The sequence below is a fragment of the Charadrius vociferus genome, unplaced genomic scaffold, assembly GCF_000708025.1.
Source record: "Charadrius vociferus isolate BGI_N301 unplaced genomic scaffold, ASM70802v2 scaffold616, whole genome shotgun sequence".
Classification (NCBI taxonomy): domain Eukaryota; kingdom Metazoa; phylum Chordata; class Aves; order Charadriiformes; family Charadriidae; genus Charadrius; species Charadrius vociferus.
The window spans coordinates 262,688-287,629 of record NW_009648690.1 but is presented as its reverse complement, the minus strand read 5'-3'; the positions used below and the strand labels follow the sequence as shown (position 1 = coordinate 287,629).

Below are 24,942 nucleotides of genomic sequence, written 5' to 3'. Positions count from 1 at the left end.
CTTCAGCATCCCCCCCTCCCCTTCAGCATCCCCCCATCTCCTTCAGCATCCCCCCATCTCCTTCAGCATCCCCACATCTCCTTCAGCATCCCCACATCTCCTTCTTCCTCCACGCTGATGGGAATCTGGAGCCTCCTTTGGCTGAAGATGCTGGAAGGAAAATCATTTACAGCTCCAAAATCCTTCTGCATCTTGTCCCCATCCATTTCCCCATCAAATTCTTGCAACAAGACTCTGCCTCGCCACGAAGGGACCTGGACCCGCCGGCGGCCAAGGGAGGGACCTCTGGGCTCTCCCAGTAACACCAGTCCCACACCAAGGGCTCCAGGGTTTCGTCCTTCAGATTAAACTTGCAAGGGATGAATTTGTAAAAATTCATTTATAAGAATTTGTCAGCTCCCATCTCTAAAGCGCAGGAGAAGGGAAGGAGAGACAGTGCCAAGCACAGATGCACAATAGGCTTGCTTAAATCTGTGATTTAACAGCCGCGCACCGGCTATTTGTAAAAATTGTTTGGCGTTGATGTGCATGGGAACAAGGCGAAGGAAGAAAAGCATCAAATACTCTTATTTCGAAAGCCTCCCCCCAGCCACATCTCTGGCTCTCTCTCCTGTTTCTATAACACCCATCACAGCTGCACTCCCTAAACGCAGGTAACAACCGGGCTGCCACATCCCCCTCGGCTCCTCCGAGCCCCCCACCACCACCACCCTCGCTGCTGCCAGCACCTGGAAATCTGTGTTGCGCGTTACGGCTGCTCGGTTAGAACCGGGAGAGCCGAGCAAGCCCGGACTGACCCCTCCTCCGGGGGTGGGGTAGGGAAGAAAAAGAGATTTGCTAAAGAAAACGATCACACACGTAGCTGACATCTCAAGGCGCAGAAAATAATTGCATGTTAAATTCTCTCCCCTAATGGCTGAGATAAATCAAAATTACTTGGAAAATTTCTAAGATTCCCAAAGGCCCCATAGTCAATCCGAGCCCCTTACGGCAACGCTCGCCCGAACCGCAAACGTGATGCTATTAACAGCTCTCCCTCGGCAAACCCAAGCCCTTTCCCCGCTCCACTTGTCTCCATAAACCCTCGACGCTCCATTAACTCTAAGCAGGTGTAACAAATGCTTCGTGGCAGTTGGGCTTCAGCCCTGTGCCACGCGGGTCCCATCGACGCTTCCACCTCCGCGCCGCCGCGGCATCGCCGCTCGCCCGCGGTGCCCACGGCCGCAGCCAGGCAGCAGAGGCACCGCCACGGCTCCGCAGAGACCCCGGCGGGGGGATAAGAGGGAGAACCACCCCGGTACGGAGCATCCCTCCTCCGCCTGAGGGCTGGAGAAGGCGGCCCGTGCTGCCCGCGGCGGGCAGGTGGCACCGTCCACCCTGCAGGCGTGGACCGGTGTGCACCATCCCCTTCTCCCCAGCCTCTCGTTTTCCTTCGGTTTTTGGACCATGAGGAAACCCCAGAAGAGAAACTGCATCAAAAGCCACAGCCACAGCCTCGGGGAAGCGGAGCCAGACACGCGCGCGCTCCCAGTGGCACCCACGCAGCGCTCCGCGCTACGGCATCTGTCTGCCGAGGACACCGCCCTCATCTTTCTTCCTCTCCTTTTCCTTTTTTTTCGGGGCTTTTTTTCAAGGATTACTGGCAGCACCTGCGCCTGAAGCCATCGGTCCAACTGCTCTGCCCGGCACCGAGTGCCCATCCCATAGCGCAGACGCAGTGGCAGCTATTCCTCGCGCAGGCTGGCGGCCGGCGATGGGCTCGTCCTCCTCCCAAACTTCTCCACATCCTCATTCTCCTCATCCTCTTTGTGCCACCGCCGCCGGAATTTCAGGGAGCACAGAAGGTCCTCGATGCTAAAGAGCAGATGGGTGTTAAGAGCATCTGCTCCCTGCCGCCGCGCGGGCACGCTGCTCTTACCTGACACTTCCGTAAGAGCTTTTAATTACTGGAAGTAATTAAGCACAGCACCTCTTAGGGGATAACCGCTCTCTCCTTTGCAGACAGGTACGGGGAGAGGCAGCGAGCGCCGCGGGCTGCGAGGGAGGCGGAGGGGAGCCGGCGGGAGCCCCGGGGTCGCACGTCTCTGCTCCCACCAGGGCTGACGGCCCCGATCAGAGGGGCTGGGAATAAAACTGCCGAGGGAAAAGGTTCTCTTTGAAGGAATGAAACCCCAAAGCAGGGAAAACCCAGCTCCTGGAAAGCCTGCGCGCAGAGAACAAAGCTGCTGAACAAAGAGCTCCCCACAGTTGTCCAACTATGGTCAAAATAAGGGTGTTTCTTTTAAAAAAAAAAAAAAATTAGTATTTATTTACTGCTAGCACAAGCTCGGTCTGCTCGAGCAGAGAGCGTGGGCTGCCCCGGCTGCGGGTGCCCAAGCAGAGCCCAATGCCACCAACCCCACCACCGCGCCGGCTGCCGTGGTGGGGATGGGACACCCGTGACACCCATCTGCACACTGCCGTGACTGCAACCCCTGCCTGTTGGCATGATCTCACCCCTCCAGCCCCCCGTACGTAACAAATTCATTTTCCAATGTTTCTGGCAGATAAAAGAGGTCCCCGCATCTGCTCAGGCTTTCAGCAAGGAAGATAAATAGTGTCATGACTCACTGTCTATTAGGCGCCTTCATTTACCCAAGCGTGCACAGGAGCTTTCATAAAAGGTTGTTTAATTCAGCATGACTGACTACCACTTGCTCTCAGACACACGATTATTGCCGGGATCCGTCTGAAGTTTGGAGTCAGGAGGACGCTGGAGCGCGCCAGCCTGCCCTGAGCCGGCACCAGCCCCACCGCATCCCTCCTCCACCCCAGTTCCAAAGAGAGCACCAGCTACCGAGCAAAGGGCAGCCTGGTACCCAAACCCCAGCTCAAACATCCCACCGGCAACATCCCAACCCTAAAAAGAGACCTTACAGCGCTCCCCCAGGACCCAGGGCACCTCCTTCTTGCATGGCTCCCTATTGCTCCGGAGCATCCTTGCTGGTGCCGCACCACTTCGTGCCCCTTCTCAGCCTCCCCCCACGTTGCAAGCACCCCCTTTGTCCCTCCAAACGTTGATCCTAACGCACAAACTTCTCCCCCGCCGCTCCAGCGATCCATCATCGAGCCTCGCGTGAAATTACTCCTCCAGCCCTCTGCGTGCCATCATTTATCCACAGCAGCCTGAGAAAGGCAGACAGGCCATGCACACATCTTGCTTGCTGCCCCACTTTATCTCCCACCGCCGGTGATCCTTCAACCTGCCGTGTAATTCCTGCACCCGGGAAAGGTCCCGTCATTCCAGAGAGCTGCCAGCGTGCATTTGGGTGCGCTTTTCTATGGGAAAATGAATGCATAACGCAGCTCTTCCTTCAGAGGGAAAGGCGCCGGAGAAACGCAATAGAGAGAAGGACCAGCACGGGTTGGCAGAAGTCAGCCCAGACAAACCAACCCTCTGGAAATCTCAGTCGGATGCATTAAAGCAGCACCTTATTCCTCCAGAGCCGGAGAGATTCACTCTCACAGACCCCAAACCCCCGTTCGCAGCGGTGTTGATGCCATGGCAGCTTTTTCCATGAGGACGTGGGGGACGGTGGCTGCGGCACAGGCTTTGACGCGGGGGCTGCTGGAGGAGGGTTCCTCGCTGCACCCGCTGTGCCTTGGGGGGATGCTCAGGAGGGAGATCCCAGCACTGGGAACCACGCGAACCCCACCACTGCATCACTGGGAAACCTCCCCGGTAAGGCACGGGACCACACAGTGACCAGTGCCACCAAGGCTACTGCCCGGGGAAGGACCGAAACCCGAGTGACAGAGGTGACACAGCATCAGCCAAGCACACGGTGGCTGCCCGCAGTGACGACAGGGCCAAGGCACCACTCACCCCTCTGGTGACACAGGCTGTCAGAGGACAGGAGGAATGCCAAGAACCTCACCCCGTGACGTTTGCGGTGTTTAACGATTAATTTCTTGGGCAAGAGCGGCAGCACGATGTTAAATGTAATTACATGCACCAGGTCCTTTTAAGCAAACTAATTCACGCTAACTTCCAAGAGCTCTTTAAAGAGTTCCCAGTAGATAAAGTGCATCACTGAATCATTTTATGCTGAAATTTTACACATTTGAGTTAATTTAATCACTTCATTTCAGAGGGTTGAGCTATGTTCGGATTTCTGATCCTCGGCAGAGAACAGCTTCTGATCTGAGCGAGATCAGACGCAGCGAATCTCTGAAGGAAGGAAAAAAAAAAAAAATCAATCTCATTCCCTGCCTACAAAAAAACAAACAGGGATTTTTATCAGGAGCTACGAGGGGACCAGGCAGTCCTCCTGCGCCAGGTCCAGATGTTAATCTTGCGGCGACGGGGGCGGCCGGGAGGATGGGGCTCACGCCGACCCTCCTGCGAGCAGCCCGAAGCGCGGTGGGACGTCACCACGGGCTCAGCGCAGCCGCTGCCGTCACCGCAGGGTCCCCCCATCGTCCCGGCAAGCCAACGAGGCAACTCTGCCTCCTGCCCAAGGATGCTCTGGCATCATCCCGCTCCGCACACACCTGCATCTCAGTCTGCTTCTTATCGCCACGTCATACCCCGGCTCACCTTCCCAGTCCGCTTCGCTCCCACCTATTTTTTTTTAGTTATTTGTTTTAAAATTAGAGCTGAATGAAAGCATGGAAATCCACGGAGCAGAAACTGAGGCTGGCAGAGCCTCCAGGAGCAGTTATCAGTACAAACGTGACCACTCTGTCGGCATCCCGGAGAGAACAGAACGGCCGTTATCGCCGCTTGCTTTTTGTCACATCTCACAGCACCTCCACGATGCCAAATGAGAGACACGCGAGATGAGCTGCTCAGTTCCCGCTCTCCATCACTTCCCTTATCCTTTCACTCCAGCATAACCAGCGTTCAGTCACCTCCTCCTCTTACATTCAGAAACGACGCGGTGGCTTCGGCTGGAGAAACTCTCTTCGCAAATTAATTAAATTTGTTGGAAAATAAAAATCAATGAATAAATGCATCGGTGCCCAGAGGTTTAACTAGAGCTGGACGCAGCGCAGCGGAGCGGTACCCGTAACGACAGCCGAGCGCCGCTGGTACCACCGAGTTGGAGGCAGGGACTGCCCTGCCCCGAACCCAACGCTTCTCCAAGCAGCATCTTTCCCAAATTATCGCCTTTCTTTTGCTGACGAAGCTTCCTGGCGCAGGGCACGGTTGGGAGATATTATAAAGCAAAAACTCATCAAAGCCAGGGGTGCGGAGACCCTGTAACGGGCTGAGCGAGACCCCCCAGGAGGGCAGAGGGCTCTGCGGGGGGACTTCACCCTCCCTCACCCACTCCATCTCATGGGGTCCGGTACCCACGGACCCTCCTCGGCCGTGAAGGCATCTTGGGGGGCTCCACCAAGTGGCTTTGGGGGGCTCCGGCGTTGCGGGTGCCATCCTCCATGCCTCTGCCGGCCGCTCCACAGGGGGATTTACGCACCGGGACAGGGGGGCAGGATCCGACCTCATCCCCCTGAGCTGCGGAGCCACGCACCAAGCTTGGGCTGCCCCCACGCTTAACGGGACGGGATGGCCGCTGCGGGGGATGCATCCCACCCTGGGAACCGGCTCTCCCTTGCAGCGACACGTAGGGTCTGGGGGGGGAACCTCCCCTTGAAGCTGAAGGGCTTTTAGCCCAAAACCCAAATTACGAACTGAGGGTACCCAAATGACCCCCCACCCCAGATCCACCAGCACAGCCTCCAGTGTTAATGGAATAATTACAGGTGGCACCAGCTGCGGGGGATGCATCCCACCCTGGGAACCGGCTCTCCCTTGCAGCGACACGTAGGGTCTGGGGGGGGAACCTCCCCTTGAAGCTGAAGGGCTTTTAGCCCAAAACCCAAATTACGAACTGAGGGTACCCAAATGACCCCCCACCCCAGATCCACCAGCACAGCCTCCAGTGTTAATGGAATAATTACAGGTGGCACCAGATGTAATGACTTTTACTGCAGACCTTTCCCCAGCACCCACCAGCTCCCAGCAAGCCAGTTCCTGGGGAGGGTTTCCCCAGTCAGTGGCTTCAGGCGTGCTCTGGAATAAAACCACATCTGGAAGGAACACATCTGGGCTTCCCAGCCTCTCCCCCCGCCAGCCGCAGCCCGGCGCGAGGGAAAGGCACCGATCCCTCCGGATCCGCGGCTGTCACGGCCGGGCAGACCGAAGGCACGCTGGGGAAAAGGGGCCATTCTCGCAGCCTGAAAAATAAAACGAACAAATAATCGATTTCTGAGGAAAATAAATAAAGTGCTCCTTTGTTCTCAGCAGCTCAGCCCTCGGACTTACAAAAATCAATCCCAGCTCCCCGCCGAAGGGACAAGCCGGTTGGATTTTTGCCCACTCTCCTGGCAAAACCAAAGCACCGCAGTGATTTCAGGAGCACATCCATCACCCGCCGTGCGCCCGCGCCGTGGAGGGGGGAGAGTTTCGGGGTGTCATATCCTGATGGTATTGCACACACACAAGCGACCCCTGTGATCCACAGAAACAAATTCCAGCAGAAAACCAGTTTGGGTTTTTTTTTTTGTCAATAAAGCAGATTTCAAACAGATTTGGGGATGGAAAGGGATGTGGCAGCACCACCACGGCTGGCGGAGGGCTCACGCGGTGGGACCCCACGCGGGTTTTGTTCCTCCCACAGGACCTCGCTGCAGCCGCATCCCCTTCCCAAACCCCGCGGCGATGCTGAGACAGCGGGGCTGGATCCCAACGGCACCCACGGGCACGCTCCCACCCCAACGGCCGGTCCGCAACCCAGGGAAGCTCGTTAGCCAGCGTGTAACGAGCACCTGGGAAGGTGCAGGAGATTCCACTTCCCCCACTCCGGAGGGACCCGTCGGCTGCAGCGGGGCAATGCCCAAGGGGAAGAAAGCTGATTTGAGCTGAGCCCCGCCAGAAGAGCAGCAGACGCGTTCCCACATTAGCAGAAGGATCGCAGCCTTTTTCTTCTGCCTGACAGCACTATCCAGCCTACTATTAAATTTTTAATTTTCCTATTTTCGGTAGTCCTTAGGGTAAAACCAGAAAAGCAAAACAGGGGGCTCAACCCGCAGCGCTCTATTGTGAAACGGAGGATTCATCAACAGCCTCAGCTGCAAGATGAGGCGCTTCGCTTCGGGTCTGGGCTGTTTTCCCTTCAATAAATTCTGATTTATGGATCTGGGCTGAACATCTCAGAAAAGAAAACTCCTGTCTCGAGCAGAGACTTTAAGCAGAAACAAGCTGTGTGGCTCCAGCCTTCGGCTCCAGCCGTCCAGGATGGCTCGAGGGGATCAGGATGGCCCATCTCGCACCGGCAATCCCCTGCGCTCACCCCACGCGCCGCAGCAAGGACGTGCCAATTTTCCAGGGGTTTGACCACATCTGCCCCCGCAGAGGGTTATCACACAGCCGTGGCCACGCAGAGGACAAAGCCGTGCCCATCATCATCCTCACCGTCAACCAGGCTCGAGCTCACCGCAGTCGGTGGGGACGGGGCAGAGGGGATGCTCCGGCGGGGCTCTGGTCCTCAACTTTTAGAGGATCCGCAGGACCCCCTCTCCCGGGGGCTGCGCTCCGCTCGCACGGGGACGTGGGGCTGGGGGAGGGCAGCAAATACCACTCGAAAATCAATTTCAAAAAAAAAGGGATCTGAACCACCACCGGTGTTTATGACAGGAAGGAGCCGGGTTCTTTTTTTTCCTCCTCTGAATCCAAAGCAAATCGATCTCTCTCAGCCCGGGGTGGGAAGACGGGGATGACTCAGCCGGCAGAACGGCGCTTAAGCAATCCTTCCTCCACCGCGGAGTGGGAATTCAGCTGGGAAGCACACGCGCACACACACACACGCGTGCGCAAAAAAAAATAATCCATTTCTTAAATTTTCCTCTAGTATTTCAGTAAAGGATTATTTTAAACAGCCTTTATCTGCCTTTTCACGGCAAAGCCCTCAGCGCTAAGCCTCCCAGACAACTCCTGTTTCCAGCGGAGGGTATTCCTGATCCTTACACCAGAGGTACTCCGATGCATACGAGATGTGGAGACACAGCGCTGGGGCTCATCCTGCTCTCCCCAAAGACCAACCCCAGAACCAAACCAGCAAAACACCGATGCGGTGCAGAAAACGACGGATGTTTTGCAGGGCTCTCGCACCCGGTGGCGATGCACCTTCCCAGGCACGGCCAATACCCCCGAGGCCGGCGCGGCTGCGGCTCTGAGCGGGCTGAGGTCTCCTCTGAAGGTAATGAAATGTTAAGAGGCAAGCGCGTCAGCCGCCTCGCCGCACGCCGGGAAAGCTGCCAGGGGTCCACCTGGAAAAGGATGCGCTACTTCACAATAAAATGTTCTTCTCCAAATAGCATCTTCCTGGGATGGGATACCGGGGGACAGTCCCCGTTTGCACGCTGGAGGCAGACTCCCGGGCAGAAAGAGCCTAACAAATATTTTACTGATTATTTTTAAATCTGAGCATCGCTTGCGGACGCCGTAAACTCCCGCTGCCCACTTCACTTGCGGGGAAAGCACCACGCCACAGCCCGTGGCCGCGGTCTCTCCTACAAAGGGGAGAGCCGCCCATTGGCAGCAAAACAAATAAATAAATAAATAAGCACCGTTTTAATTACACATAATTGGGAATTCAGTGCTATTTCATACTGACTTTAAGGCGGTTCACACCATCTGCTGCCGCAGATACATCTCAGGGCTCTGAAGAGAATCAATCTCAGCTTTGCTTCCTCTCTCCAGATGCCCTCGAGGCCGGAGCTGTCGCGGAGCAGCGTGTGCCACGGAGGGCATCACCCGCTCCGCTCCCACCCGCGAGGGCAAAACGAGGGCCCGGGGCGACTGCTCTGCTCTTACGTGGAGACACACAGATGGCAATGAATACGCTTGAGCTTTAGGACTCACAGATAAGAGTTTAAAGAATAGAGAGACTCAGTTTAAGCTCACAACAAGCACAGATGAGAAACCACCAACTCTTTAAAAAGAAAAAAAAAAAGACCTTTTTCTGCGGAGGTCCCAAGTGAAGCGCTACGCCCCACTGCCGCCTCCGTCCCCGCAACGGCCGCGATGCCTTCAGAGCCAGCAGCGGGTCCTGCCGGGCTGCCATCCGTGTCCCCCATCCCCCCCCAGCCCAGGCCCCGGTGACAGGGATGCTCGGGGGAGCGCGTTCTCGTCACCCCTCCCTCGCAGGCAGCTGCCAGGCTTGGCTCCTGCTCCGGGTGCTGGGGCTGTTCCAGTCCCACCAACCCTCCCGCTTCCACAGCCTACGGAAAAATAAGAGAGAAAAAGCCCGATTTGAGTTCCCTGCTCAGATGCTGCAGCTTTTCTGCATCCGAACCCGGACGAAGTGACTCCTGCTGCAGCCGCCGAAGGGGATGCTGGAGGACACACCGCTTCTCCGGATCCTGCTCGAGCCGGGAACAGCCTATTTCTGTGCCGAGCAGCCAAGGGAAAAACAACCACGAGCCCAACGATAACCCAGCCAAGCCAGGCTGAAGGCTGTTTGCCCCCCGCATCGGGATGAAATAAAGCCCTCATCTACAGCAGCCCACCGAGAGGGACGTTACGTGCCGGAGAGGCTGTCTGAGCGGCTAAAACATGACACAGGCTCAGCTTGAAACCAAACGTCCGTTCAGTCCAGCGGTGCCTATGTGAAAAGCAGAAAGGCGCTCTCTAATTGGGGTTATTTATGCGGCGGCTCTCCTGGCGGCCCCACAGCCCGGCATGGCTGGTGTGCAGAACCTGCCCCAGCCCGGGGCGGGGGGGTCTCCCGGCCATCCCTGCGTCCCCCCCCGTCCCCGTGTCCCAGCCACAAAGCCCATTTCCAAGCTGGTCCCCCGGGCATCGCTAAATGGCTTTGGGATGCAGCAGGCAGCAGCAGGCAGATTGGAGGCAGGGCAGCTGCTTCAAAGCTCTTCTCCCTTTCAAGGAAACAGGCAGATGAAGGGGAAGGGGGGGATGCTCTGCCGTTCGGGTTCCCTCCTCGGGAACGGCGCCAGCAGGAGCTCCCGCTCTTTAGAGGCTGAAAAGTTCAAATTAGAGCTATTGCAGAAGTCCAGGCGCCGACAAAGCTTCAATCGCAGCCTCTGTGTTATTAGGCGGCAGGGACCCGGCGCGAGGCAGGCGGGGCTGGAGCGCAGCCCTCATTACCGCCGCCCCTCGCACAGCTTTTTGCTTCAAATATGTAAAAATCGCCCCGTAACCGTGTGGCATCTCCCGCTCCAACCCTGGGTGCTGCCTCTCCAGCCGGCCTGGCCTGGGGGAGCCCCAGCGCTGCTCCCCAGGCAGTGCTTTGAACCCATGGTCATCCCAGAGCCATGGACCAGTTCCCGGCGGGCCCAGGTCTCCTGGTGGCCACGGGCGGTGGCACAGAGCCAGGACCAGGGTGCACTGGAGAAAACACAGCCTGGGTCGGTCAAGGAAGAGGCCACCAACCCCTGCACACTACTGACCACAGAATCCCAGACTGGTGGGGGCTGGAAGGGCCCTCTGGAGCTCCCCCATCCCACCCCCACCAGAGCAGGGGCACCTCCAGCAGTGGCACAGGACGGCGTCCAGGCGGGTTTGGGATGGCTCCAGAGGGGGAGACTCCCCCACCTCTCTGGGCAGCCTGTGCCACTGCTCTGCCGCCCTCACAGCAGAGAAGGCCCTCCTCAGGTGGAGATGGAACTGCCGATGGTCACGTTTGTGCCCGTTCCCTCTTGTCCTGTTACTGGGCACCGCTGGAAAAGACTGTTCCCATCAGGGCATCATCGCCGTTCCCAGAGGTGGGGAGAAACCAGCTGTCGAAAAGCACCCCGGGATTCTGATGGTAAAAATCACGACTTGGAAAGGCCTTAATACTTCCTTCCTGCGTCGGACACCCTCCGTGGCTCAACACCACCGTCCCGCACGGCTGTGGGCAGGAGCCATCCTCCCGCATCCCACGGGGACTGGGGCAGAGAGGACACCCGTGTGCTCCCCACAGGCTGAGTGCCACCTCCCGGCACAGGGACCCCGGGAAGGCGCCCGCCTCCGCCACAGAGCATCGCCATGTCACAGAGCAGCGTCTCCCTCCTGCCCAGCTGTCTTCTCAGGATCACAGAATCATGGAATGGTTTAGGTTGGAAGGGACCTCAAAGACCATCCAGTGCCACCAGACCATCCAGGGACACCTCCCACCAGCCCAGGTTGCTCCAAGCCCCGTCCAACCTGGCCTTGAACACCTCCAGGGATGCACGTGCACGGAAAATAACGTTGAAAATCTTGATACTGCTGAAGTCACCCCGATGGCACCGCCGCGCAGGAGGTGACGGCTGCGCCGCAGCAGGTCCCTGTTGCGCAGAACCCGGCCAACAGCAGAGCCTTCTTCCAAATATGATCCAAACCCTTCAGATGAGCGACACTTGGCGCGTCCCTCAACACCTTTGTCTGAGGAGCAGCTCTGTCCCACAGCGCCCACCCAGCACCCACCAGCCCCGCACTGGTTTAAAGAGCAATTTTAACATAAACCCACCAGCCCCACTGATTTAAAGAGCAATTATAGTGTAAACATGGCTTTTATCCGAACAATCAATACTCGTATCTGGGAAAGCTTCCTGGCAGGGAGGGAGGAAATAAAACATCGATTTTTAGTGAAAAGGCATATTCCATCATCCTGTGCCATATACCACGTGGAAAAGGATAAAAGAGAGGTCTGGACACGAATAAGTGTCTCAGGACACGGTGAACTGGAATGAAAATGTGTTGAAATCAGATGGGAAAGAAATCATCAGCACAAATCACATAAGAAACAGTGATTAGGGAAAGCAAACCCACTGCCTTCAGAGAGAAAAAAAGGTTCCCGACCCTCCACACTGGAAGAGCGATATAAACTGGAGCCAAACTGGTGGGAAAGAGCAGAACACACCGGGCGCAGCCTCCTCCAGCAGCAGCAGTGACATCTCGCCAAATCCTCAAACCAGAAACAAGATCAAAGTCTTAATGAATCCATCTTTTGGGGGCACAGGCTCAGCTCCGCGAAGGCATTCGCGCACCCGAACTCCCACCGGTCCCAGCTGGGACACAGGGTCCCAGCCCACCAGTTTCTCGCCATCCCTCAGCAGCTCAGGAACCCTTTGCTCAGCCCTGCAAAGAGAGAAAGCCCCACACAAGCGCTTCATGCTTTTAGGCAATAAAAATACGGTTCGTGGTGTTCCTGGCGCCCGGAGAACAGCTGCCGTGCTGCCGAGGAGGTCTGCGCTTGCGCGAAGCAGAAGCAGAGGGGGGATGCTGCCAGCGCGCCCCAAGCACCGGGGCACGGGGCGAGGATTAAAAATCCCAAAGCAGCACAGGCTTTTACCTAAATAGATCCCTCGATGGCCGCGTTGCAGAGAAGAGAATGAGTCACCTGAAAGCGTGACCAGAACCACATAGCAAATTACCATATATAAATATATATATGGATATATACACACACATATATATATCTCTCTGTCTCCATAATATGGTCAAACTGCCCTGCACGGACGCCCTGGGGCTGGGGACCACTTCAGTGCCCTCCGCTCACTCTGTTTTGGGATTGCCCCAATCCCTGCCCGGTCCCTTGCAAACCCCATCACACGCACCTTCGCTCTCCTGAAGCCGCGGTCGATCCGCAATGACACAGCCGGGCTATGGCTTTCTATACACTTTGTTATCCTTAAAAACATTTGTTTAGTTTGAATGTGGGGAATAGCCTTTTTTTTTTTTTTTTTTAAATGCAGTTTATTCCTTTTGCTTCAGAGCAGTGCTGATGGCCTTCCTACACTTCATGGTACGTGCCCTGGCATCCCGCCTTGGCTAACATCGCTGCCATAACGCAGAGTGACTGCTAGAGCTCCTGATTTTCATTTCACTCCTCCAAAGCATCCTTAGGGTGACTAAAAATTATTCCCATCCCCATTCAACTAAAGAACCATAGCTAGAAAATAAATTAATTACTGCGCTTATTGAATGAAGCCAAAACAACATCCACTCCAGAGGCAACGATACTGATTGTTAGTTCAGTTTAATAAACCTTGAAATTTAAAGTTTTCCCGAATACAGCTGCAGCGGAGCGGTGGTTCTCCCAAACTCCACTTGTGCTCATTCCCTTCCAGCCTGGAACGGGGCTGAGACAGGATCTGAGCCCTCCAGCCAGCTCCTGACCCGCAGGACAGCCGCTCCGGGAAGACACAGGTTTGATGCAACGCACATCTCTGCAGATGTTCCTCAGGGGACGACTCAACGCTCTATTACCTCGCTGAGTAAGAAGAGTTATTACTAGAGGACTAATTACGGCACCAGCGCCTGTCCCCGCCGAGCGCCGCGGCCGTCGAGCTGCCTGCACCGACCGCCCGGGGACGGGACCGGGTTTGCGAGGAACCTATTCCATACAGCTGCAGAATTAAAAAGACTTCACAGATTGTCAGGTGTAGCCAGGAAATTAAAGCTCCTTGATAATATTGCACAGAGTTAACGAGGCTCAATTTGCGAAATGACTCCTCTGATGAATGGCCATAAGCACCACCGAAAGCCTCTCCGCGGCTTCCACGCTTGCCGACGGAGCCGATTTCAGCGCGTGGGTCCTAACTGGCGCATCACTCAACAGGCTTTAATAAGCCTCGCAGATTAACGAATCCCCGTCAAGCAGAGGAGCGCGGAGCAGAGCGGCGAGCGCACGGAGCACGGTGCTGCCCGCGTCCCCGGCACCCCCGGGGCCCCCGCTGTGGGCGCGCAGGTGCTGGCGCCGCCTGAGGTCTGCCAAGGAGCTGCCCCTCCGGCACCCCCATGCGCAGCAGGCACGAAGATGCTTCAGGTGAGGAACCTGCTGCGTGCACAGACTTACCCTTCCCTCTTTGCTTGATAACTGCATTTTGACCGGCAAAAGACAGGGCTAGACCCTCCAGCGACCTGCAAAGCAAGCCACGTTCTCCTGCTGTTAAATCTGTGCCCGTGTTGACACAGGCAGGATGAGAGCCTTACAGGAAAAGCCACTTCATAGCATCATGGAATGGTTTGGGTTGGAAGGGACCTTGAGAACCATCCAGTGCCATCCCCTGCCATGGGCAGGGCCACCTCCCCCCAGCCCAGGTTGCTCCAAGCCCCGTCCAACCTGGCCTTGAACACCTCCAGGGATGGGGCAGCCACAGCTTCTCGGGGCAACCTGCCCCAGGGGCTCACCGCCCGCACAGGGAAACATTTCTTCCTCATATCTCATCTCAATCTCCCCTCTTCCAGTGTGAAGCCACTTCAAAGACAAAAGCCCTTTCAGGTCCCAGGTAGCGTCTGTCCCCTCCCATGCGAGGCATTGCTGCACAGCACATCCTCCACGGCAGCTCCTGCAGGGCACAACTCAATCCTCCAGTGATGCCACCAGCACGGGTGGGCACCGAATCCCTAGCAAGCTCTTTTTGCTTTGGCCTCTTCCACCCACACCGTCTCCCTTGGAAAGCTCAAATACCACCCGCAGGTCCCACAGAAGGGTCCCCATCCTGAAAGGGAGACGATGGAAATAAGGCTGTAGCTCTCCTGTAACTCTGATAGTTGAAGAGAACGAAACCGAGAAGCCTGTAGCTAGACTAAGCCCTTCTGGCCACGTTTCATTCAGGAGGACGCTGGATGAAGCCCAGGAAAGGACACGTTAACAAGAAGCCATGAAAGACAACACTTGCAAAGGACAGCAGGAAGCGGGAGAAGATGCCAAGAGCACATTTCACAGGCGCAGATGTCAGCTGCAGAGAGGGACGGTTGTTTCCTCTCGGCCCAGCACTTCTCCCTGTCCAGGCGGTTGTGAAAGCAGCGTGTGGAGGCAGCTCATGCCTCCACGGGCAGATAAAGCAGCTGTCCACGCTTGCCAGCAGCTCTCACGCTCATTACAGCGCCGTTCAACCAAGAATGAAACAAAGGACAAAGCAACTAAATGTTATGCCAGGCTTATCCTGAGAAGCTGTTCCTCATGTGCCTCCAAGCTCTGACGGCCTTCCAACTCAAGACTTCTCTTTGAAGGGTCCGACAGCCTTCCAACTCCAACTCAAGACTTCTCCTCCTCCTCAAAGGGTCTGACAGCCTTCCAACTCCAACTCAAGACTTCTCCTCCTCCTCAAAGGGTCCGACAACCTTCCAACTCCAACTCAAGACTTCTCCTCCTCCTCCTCAAAGGGTAGTGGAACCCTCTAAGGACACACCGCTAACTCAAGAGTATTTTGAAAAAAAAACCCACCCAAGGAATCTGGAAGTCATTTTGCCGGTGCAGCTGCAGCCTGGTTCTCCTCCTCCTCCTCCCTATTAGTAATAACGTGAGCAGCACGATGTGTGAAAACAGGCTCCACTCCCCCCATAAGGTGCAAATGAGCAACAGCAACCAGATGGGATATGCAACACCAAGATGCCCATCTCGAGAGCCCGTGGAGGTGAAGAAGGGCAGTCCTGACACAGCACGGGTCACCCAGAGCTGGGGCTCTCTCCCAGTAGGTCACAAGCTGACGTTTCCTTAGGGATCAGGCTCTTTGGACTTGGAAATCCTAACGACTCATACCCAGAGCACCCCGCTGAACCGGGAGGTTTATTTACTGCAGGCTGCGATAAGTGTAGGAGTGCAGAACTGGGTCCTCTGCGAACATATCCAAGACAACAGAAGATGCTGACGCCCGGTGACAATGCCGATCAAGAGCAAAGGAGAACAAACCACCAGGTCGCATTTAGCGCCGTAAAGTTAAAATTCGTAATCCAAGGAGCAAGGCTGCAACCAGAGCAACAGGGGTACAGACCTACGTGCGAAGAAGGCATTTCATCAGTTTATGAGGGATTATGTCCTCCGATTTTATTTATTTTTTTGAAGCTCTGCGTTCATAAATTCACGTTTAGTCATGACTATAAAAACCAACCACGGAACCCAGCCTGACAAGGGTGGTCAATAACCATTTGAAACGCTCCAGAAAGGGGCATTAGGATGTTTTCAAATCAATACAGACATTGCCAGAGGCATTCATCATCGAGGCTGGCTATTAAACCTCAAAATGAATTGATGCCTTTTGAAAGCGGCAGTTTTCCAGACCAAGCACGGTGCGAACATGTCAACGTTATTACAAATCTAGTCGGAACCATCTAAAACGGGTGAACATCCCATTTTGCAGACGGAGCCTCGCGTTATATAAGTTGCGATGACTTAATGAACCTTTCGGATGCACACGCGAGGCTCCGGCTGAATATGAACCCAATGAATCACGATGGGTTTCATGGCTGGAGAGGCTTTATACATCATCCCTCCTTCACGGCCTCTGCTTCTGCTCAGGGAAGGAGGGAACAAGGAGAAAATTTACTGGGTGAGCATCAGGAAACCACTCATGCTCTTATGATGGGAACTGGCCATTTCTATGAAAGAGTTTTCCTCTCAGCACCAGGGGACAGCCGCAGCCTGAAAAAGCTGGGACGAGGCTGAACTTTCCGAAACCAGCCGGTACACCAGCGGTAACAGAGCAAAAAAGTGGATTTTCTGGCCGCAAGGACACAACCGGAGACAGAGGCAAACCATACCCCCGCTCTGCCTGAAGCGTCAGTACCAATCCCGCAGCTCAGCTCACGTTCTCCCTTTCATGGGTCTCTAAGGGGTTTCGCCGCCTCTTTTATCTCCCCAGCTCCCTTCCTCCCTTTCATCAGGAGTTTACTGCATCATTACGGGACTTGAACTGCCTGGGCACTGATGAAAGGGATGCTACGTGAGCAGGGTCTGCTCCCTCTGCTCTGCAGCCACTCCAGCAGCCCTGGTACACGATAACGTCCTTTGAAGGGGAAAAATAAAGAAAAAATGGAAAAAAAAAATAATAATCACAGCCTTGAGAAGGAGGTAGAAAATTAGAGCAGAGGCTGAGCGATGCCGCCGAAAGGGGCCCAGCAGGTCTCGGGCAGCGCAACAGGATGGACCCACGCCGGGTCTGGCGTTGGTGGTCCCCCAACTCGCCCACCTCCCCGCTGCAGGGCTTCCCCTGCCGAAACACCGCCGGAGCCTCCGCAGCATCGCAGCTGGTTTGGCGCAGCAGCTCAAATTTAAGGAAAAAGCCATAAATTCTATGCCATGAGGTTTTCCTACGAATACCCCCAAACCTCATGGCTCATTTAAGCAACAAGTTTAATGAAACTTCATTTCTTAAGTACACTTTTTCAAACACCAATTTTCCAATTCCTAAACCCATCCGGATTTCCTTACTGAACATCTACGCAGGAACACCACAGTACCACTTCCTAAATCAGGCCCCACCGAAAGTCAATCGAGACAGCGTAACGAGCCCTGAGGCCCCTTAATAATACCAGTGACTTAACAGCGGTGGCAGCATGACTCCAGAAGTGCAGCGCATCCCCTTGGCACAGGCGTCCGTGCGTCTGGGAGGGACGATGAGCGAGCAGAGACGCTGCCGGTTAGCCAGGTACTTCAGGAGACATTTACTCATGGTGTGGGTTAGCAGCCAGCCCAGAGACCACCACTCTTATCCCCCGCGGGCCGGAGCTGTGCCAGCCATGGAGGATGCTCCCAGCTGAGCACCAAAGGGATATGTGGTATTTTACTCCGGGGATTCTATGGCCACATCGCTGCGAACTCACCCCTCTGCCCCGACGCACCGCGAAAGCACGTCCTTGGACACAAGATCTTCCACCTGCAGTACGGTAGCGGAGATGTTAAAGCGAAGAGCGGAGGCGGCTGCTGGGGAACATCGTTGCCCTCCCACTCCGCTCCGTAATCTGATTTGGAGCGACGTGAATCATTCGGCACCAGGACACGGTAAAGAATCAACATGCCTGGCTGTTAAATATACAGTTTGTGGGAGCATGAGTCACAGCTCAGGTTTCAAGGTGCGATGCTGTATGTAAAGCCTTTCTGAGAACTACCCAAGAACACCGCGCACGTAGCCGTGATTTCAGGGGTCAAACCTGGTCTCCCAGCCCTGCAGCCCGCTGTCACCCTGCCGAAACTATTTCCCCCGGTTTCAACGTCACGGGGCTCATGCGGGCTGAGCCGGGGGGTGTTTGGGGAGTGGGGCAGCCCCCCCGGCAGGGAGGGCACAGCCGCCGGGTCCCTGCACAGCACCCAAAGGGGCTTCACCTGCACCCCGAGGGATGAGCAAACCCTCCTCAGCTTTACCCCACGCCGTTCCAAGGGAGGCAGAGAAATCCGGATTACATCCCTTGCCCGCCCAGATGTATTAAAGACAAGGCTGGGTTCGCTTTCGTGTGTCGTAATTAAAGCCTAGTGATTATCCCACTTGTCAAACGCCGAGTCTAGACACAGCATTTTCCCTGCAATTCATACCAAATCCGCCCATACTCCATTCCATGCGGATACGTGTGCCTTACTTCATGCTTCCACCAGGCAGCCGGCTCTCGGCAGCGCCCGTAAAAATCCCGTTTCGTTCAGCCTCGATGCCCACGACGGCACAGCAGCAGCGGAGAGGAGAGGGGCCGGAGGAGGAGAGGAGAGATGAGGAGGGAGACGGGGGGTCTCCCAGCCCCATCCGGATGGCACCGTGCCCCCTCCCTCCCTACAACCAAGTGATGGGAAAGGAAGGGAGCTGGGGTGATGGGGAAGAACGAAGGTACCCAACCACGCTGCTGACTGGGGCGGGGAAAAGGAGAACGAGACTTTTTTTCTCCCAACAGAGCAGATAAAGGATGGGTGTAACTGCTGCGTTCCCTCCATCTCCCTTCCCACAGGTCTAAACCAAACCTTCGCACTTGCTGAGCGCGGCGACGAGGACCCCAGCGCCCCAGCGGGACCGCACAGCCGCTCCTGCTCCAGCCTCTCACGCAGCCACGTTAAATACGCGTTCACCTCTCTAACCCTCGGGTACGCAGGGCCCCGGAGAGCTGCACGTTTACACGGTCTCCAGCCACCTCCCCACCACCTCCCCTGCTCCCCACCACCGTCCCCAGGCAGCAAAGCCAACTGCAAAACAAGGCAGCCGTGTGCTTTGGGATTTTTGTTGTTGTTGTTGTTGTTTTCACAGCTTTAGCGATTTTAAAACATGTAAATATAAAGGAAGGTCAATGATTCAACAGTGATTAAGTCTGAAATATTCCACTTAGTACCCATTAGACTTTGAAAATACCCGTTATGTTCCCAGAGCGTTCCCCAGAGCGCAGCCAAGCGGTACCCAGAGCTGGGGAAAGCCACTTTCTCGGGAGGCTTGAGGTATCTTGTGAAAATACCAAGTTCATTTCAGGAAGCAAGAGACAATAAAAGAAGTAATGTATTGTAGATTCTTAATACCATTTCCCCAGAGAGAGGAAAAACAACGAAGTCTAATGGAAATTTTCTATTCTCAAAACCGTTTGCACTGTTATTGTTTGCAACTAAGAGATGAAAACACAAACCCCCAGCAGCTTCAGCTTCTGAAAATTGCAGGGCTGCCTAGTTTTTTTTTTTTTCTTGAAGAATAAAATTAAACTGCACCTGGGATGTAAAGTTTCCACCTTACAAAAATATCGAAAACCTTGCAAGAGCCTTACAGCCTGTGGGGCGAGAGCAGACTTCAAGCTTGCACTTGCCCCGGGAGCTGGAAGACACCCAGGACCCAAAGCCCATTGGGTCTAGCACAAAACTTGTAGCACAGACCTCCAAGCTGGTATTTCAAGTCCTGAAAAATCCTGCGGATTTGAAACACTTTATGAAACATGCAATTAAGCAATGCAGTTAAATAACGGAGCCTGATTTAAGAGCTTAGTGCTATTCTTTGCGAAAAGAAGGATCCTTTCTCCATCTCAATCTGCTCCCAGTTGTACTCAAGATATTGTAAACTGCTATTTTGGTTTCTCTCCAACCAAGAAAAAGCAGAGGAGCAAAAAGATTAATTCACTAAATTACGTTTTCTTTGTCTACTGAAACTCTGCTATTAAGCAGAGGAAAAGCAAATGGTGTTGCCTCAGAGGCAGGAGGTATCCCCACGCAGCCGGGTGTGCGGGTGGCCCCCACCCGTCCCATACCCGCACCCGGGACCTGGGGGAGCCTGACGAGGTTCCACCACTTTGACTAAGAGGTTCCTTCTTTAAAAATCTATTTAAGGAGGAAACAGCTGCCAACAAGACATTTTATTCCTTACTTTGGCAGCTACAATTCTATTAACCTCCAAAATAAGGAGTGACAGCGTGACTGCCAGTCCTAGGCTATAATTAGGGAGGGCCACCGCGGGTCAGCGTCGCGGGGCACCTTCAACGTGGCGTAAGTTGGCAAGGGCAGGGCTAGGGCAAGCTGCGCCCACGCTGAAAAGAAACTTTATCTCAAGCTAAGCTGATGATTTCATTTCCCCCGTGAATGAGATATCTAATTATCAATAATTCATAGGCACAGACAGACGTGCAAGTGGTTTTGAGAACTGAAGTAGACACAGAAGTAACAATTCTTGGAAGAAGAGCCAGCGGAGAGACAGATCCAGAGAGGGAAGAGAAGGTGCACTTTGCATGCACATGTCAAAACCAATCTAATTTCAATCACATACGTGACAGTCTAGGTGCCAGTTTAAGCGGGGCATTTTCCCCGTACACTCTGCGGTTGGTATATGACAGGATGCTTGCCTGCATGGAGCCCAGCTCTACCTATCCGGATGGACAGCTCGCTCTCGTAGTCCAGGTGATGGGCAGGTTCACGCTCATATTTTTCTTTCACCGCTCGTTGGTCGCAGCTCAAGGCAAACGCTGCGTGGGGCGGTCCGCTGAAACCCTGCAAGGCAAGGGAGACATTTTAAGGCTTTTCCCACATTTCCCCATCAGCCTTCTCCCAGCCCCGTCCTTGGGGACCGCTCCGGCATCTGTGTGGTTGGGAAGTCCATAGGGGCATGGGGCACGCAGCTTCTCACAGCTGCATGGAAACACATCTTTCGGGTTCCCCTCCTCTCTCTACAGACCATCCAGCCGGTTAGATCTCAACGTGCATTTCCCGCAGAAACATCAAGAACGGGGGTTAGGAGGAGCTGTGGGCCAAGGAGCACGGGGCTAAAGAGGGAAAGCCAAAATTCATGTGCGTTAACAGCAAGAAACGCAGTTCCACAAACACAGAGAAACGCAGTTCCATAAACGCAACTCCCTCCAAAATCAACCCGGAGGAGACCGGCAGACAAGGAGGGACATTCACTGCTCTCAACGCTGCCGAGCGACTCGCAGAGAGTCGAGCTGCTGCGTTGACCTCTGCAGAAGTCTACTTTGCTGCAGGGCACCGTTTCTTCAACGGGGCTCGAGTCTGCGAGGGGAATAGTTCGTTCAAAATTGAACCCATTTGAGCAGCAGATGAAACACCGCGTTCACAACCACCCAGTGTTATCTCAGTGGGACTCGTCCAGATGGCCCGATGGAACTTCAGACTCACTTGGAACATGTTCCTGCACCATTTGTAACCTCCAGAAAGCAGAGAGGGACAGCCAAAACCAATACCGTCCCACTATGTGCCAAGCCTGCAGGGAATCGGAGCAGACGTCCTGTGGCAAGAGGGACGGCGCTGCTCCCATCACAGCTCGCGAAACCCAGCCACCACCGAGGATGTGCCAGAGTCTTTATCGACATTGGCCAAAAAAACCTGGCAGACACCGTTTGTGCCTTTCCCCCACGGTGCTGGGCAGGCGGCAGGACTGTCTGCATCTCTGGATGTCCGCAGGCTGCTCAAACCCACCCAGAGACAGCTACAAACCCCGTAGGGAACGCGGGGTTAGAGGTGTCACTGCACAGCTGAGAGAAGGGACTGCGTCCCACGGCGGCGGCTGCGTGACCTGGTGTAAGCAGCTCCACCCAAAACACGGGGAGCGGGACCCCGAGTGCCCGTCTCCTCGCAGGGTTGGGAACCAGTCCCCGGGAGCATCCGCAGGGAGGGATGTCCAGGCTGCACCCGGCGCCGCCGGCCGGGAACGCGGGTGTAGCTGTTGGATTGATGGCAGCAGAATAAACGAACATACGCTGAACGGCCGGGGCCGGTAATGAGAGACTTGATGGGTAAGGTCACGTTAAACAAAAATAAAGGTTAAAGATGAATATCTAGATCATCTATTCTCCCATCATTTGCATAATACAGTCTGACCAGTGCTATTAATACTAATCACATATCTGCTACCTGCTCTCTATTGCAGTTTAATCAGGGTGCCTTCACCTCCGCTCACCCAGCAATTACAAGATGCACCGACGAGGCGCTCGCGGTTAAGCGCCCCTGGGAGAAGGGAGACCCACACCACCCCACGGGAGACCCCACCACCTCCGCACCTCATCTCACGACCAGTAGCTGGAAGCGCAGGTAGAAATATAAGCGTTTTCCAGCAAAACCTGGACGGCAGAGGAAAGAGGGGAACTTCAGCATCACGACCTGACTCAGATAAGGCAGGAAGAGACCGAGGATGGAAACTCCGTGGCTCACCCTGCTGCCGGCACCTCTGCAGCGTGGTCTCCCTCCATCCAGGAGAGTCCGGTCCCGCTGAAGCTAAAGGGGTTTTCATCTCTGGAAAGGCAGTAGCATCGCTTTCTGGAAAACGCCAGCCCGAGGAGAGGCAAGGATGGGAATTTGAAGCTGCAGAAGTAAAGCCTCAACTTTACGCGCCCGGGAAGGGTGTGCAAGCGTTGCACGGGGCTCTCCCGCCCTGCCCCACTGCTCTCGCCTCCGACTTTGGGAACGCCAGGTTTTACAGAGCAGAAGGCTCTCCTTCCACATGGCTCTTACCAGCATTTGGTTAAATGAGCTACAAACACTGCACCAGCAGCTTTGGAGGCTTTATCACCACCAGATTTGTGGCTTCCCCCCAGCCCAAAGACAGCCGCCTCTCAACTGCAGCATCTCGGCTGGGGCAGGGAAGCGAGCCCGGGGCACGGCCGGAGCCCGCAGGACTCTGCAAGTCACGATGACCCAACCAAGGGGAAAAGAAATCACTCGCAGGAGCACAAGCAGGCGGGTGACATTCAGCGTGTGCCCTCTATTACCATTGCCCAGCTACGGATGCAAACAAGCAAGGTCCTTGCGAGGACGAGACCACTCGTCTCAAGGTCTGTGGTCCCAGCGAGAAGCCTCCCACGGCTATTTTCTGTGCTGTCATCCTCAGCACGTCAAACTCCTACCGACACGGGACCCACAAATCTGCTTGCACCGCAACGGAGGCAAACTTGAAGATACTTCAGATGCTTATTGTACGGTCAGGTCATGTCCCTGTTGGCAGGCACAAACACGCACTGCCGGCAATTCGAAAAAAATATTAGTGACCTTCAGTAAAGCACACGATTTATTCCAACTGTGATTGCTCTGAGTCATTTCAGTCCGGTCCCTGCATGAGTCCCGTAATTGGAATGTGTCAGTGGGTTAAAAAAGCATTAGAAAGAGAAGAGGAAAGTCAACCCACATTAATTAGTTCATGCCACTAATTAGCGTTAACTGAAATAACCACGGGGGCTGATTATTTCAAAAAGCCTGATGCAATGAGAGATTTGGACAGGAAGACCCGTGGAGCTTGGAGGGAAACTATTCTGGGATGCGGGAGTCCCCACCGCGCTCAGCTCCGCTCGCAGAGCTACAGCGGAGAGGTCATTACGTTGCCGCGGCCCCGCGAGTAAACGCGGACGAGAAAAAATAAGTCTCTCTGCAGATAGCAGAGAAGAACCCCACACTCCACGCAGCACCCGCCTAAACGGGCAGATCCTGCTTTTGTTACCCCAAAACTGCAGCAATCCTGGATAAATCCGCATGGAAAGGTGTCCCTCTCCTGCCGGCATCCCGGGATGGATGGGATCGCCCCGGTACTGCAGGGCAATGGGGTGAGACGGGGAGGAGGCAGTTGCTGGTTTTTAAACGAAGCGAGGATTTGGGATTGCATCCCGCTGCCCAGCCGACCTCCGGCACATGTCGCCGACTGAACCAAATCCAATTTTAAAGAGAAATGGAGAGCGAGTGACACCTTTAAGAAATAATCTGCTCTTCCCCACCTGACCGGCGAAGGAGAATAAATTAATAAAGAAAACGTACTGACAAAACCTGATAGTCTGGCTTTGGGTAGACCACTAGTATGGAATCTGGAGGTGCTGCCTGTCAGTGGGGCTCGGGGACGGTCGGTGACACTGCTCTTCCCGTGGAACATCTCCCTGGCTTTAACCCAGCGCCCGCCCGGGCAGCGCTGGAGCGGGATCCGCAAAGCCACAGGAGACAAACACCGTAACGCATCAAATAATGGCAGAAAGCACTTCAACAGGAAAGAGAACCTGAATAAATTTTACTATCTTATTAAGAAAAAAATTAAAAATATTCCTAACTTGTCCAGGAGCTAACAACAGGGACAAGAAGAGACAGTAACAAGCCGTGCTTTGATGGCACCCAGAGGCTCCCGTTTCGCACTTATTAAAAGAGAGAAAGTGATAACAGATCCAGAAAGCGATAAGAGAAAGAAAAGAGGGATGGGGAGCAAGGAGAGGAAGGGGAGGTGCTGCCCGTCCCCAGCCCATCTCAGCGGCTGCCGGGACGGACACAGCGCATCTCTGTGTGTCCCCCACGCCCCCGGCGAGCTCGTGGCGAGCTCAGCACATCAGCTGCTCGCTCGGCTTCGCTCCTTCTGCAGGGCTGCACAGAGCCCGACACCTCTGGGGACGGAGACAAAGGCTGTGCAGCAACAAAGCAGCGAGTCCCCGATTTTTCCGAGGCGGATAAACGGATTTATGTTAAAAACATGAAATAAGACCGGGTAGGAAGAGAGCTCCCTTAGAAAGCACTTAGTTATCAGAGAGCGCCCATTTGCATGTAAAACATCGGGCTGGTATGTTGTTATTTGAAACAACATACGAAGGGCTCGACGCTCCCACGTGAACCCCGCCGGCTGCGAATCCCCGCGCCGGCAGCGCTCAGTCGTAACCCAGCGGGAACCGGCGAAGGTGCGAGCGATGGCGAGCCGCCCCGCGCTCCCCCACCCTCCCCGGGCACCCTTCGGTCTCACCTCGCCGGTCCCCCGGCGGCCGCGGGGCTCCCA

At 55.0% G+C, this 24,942-nt stretch overlaps 1 protein-coding gene across 1 annotated transcript in view; it reads right to left on the bottom strand.

Moving 5' to 3' along the window:
* The window catches only part of SLC39A11 (solute carrier family 39, member 11), a 98,945-nt gene that overhangs the window by 49,013 nt on the left and 24,990 nt on the right, over positions 1-24,942 (bottom strand). Inside the window, exon 4 of the mRNA XM_009886547.1 lies at positions 20,543-20,687. Coding sequence (XP_009884849.1) covers positions 20,543-20,687 — 145 coding nt within the window. The remainder of the gene's footprint in view (positions 1-20,542; positions 20,688-24,942) is intronic.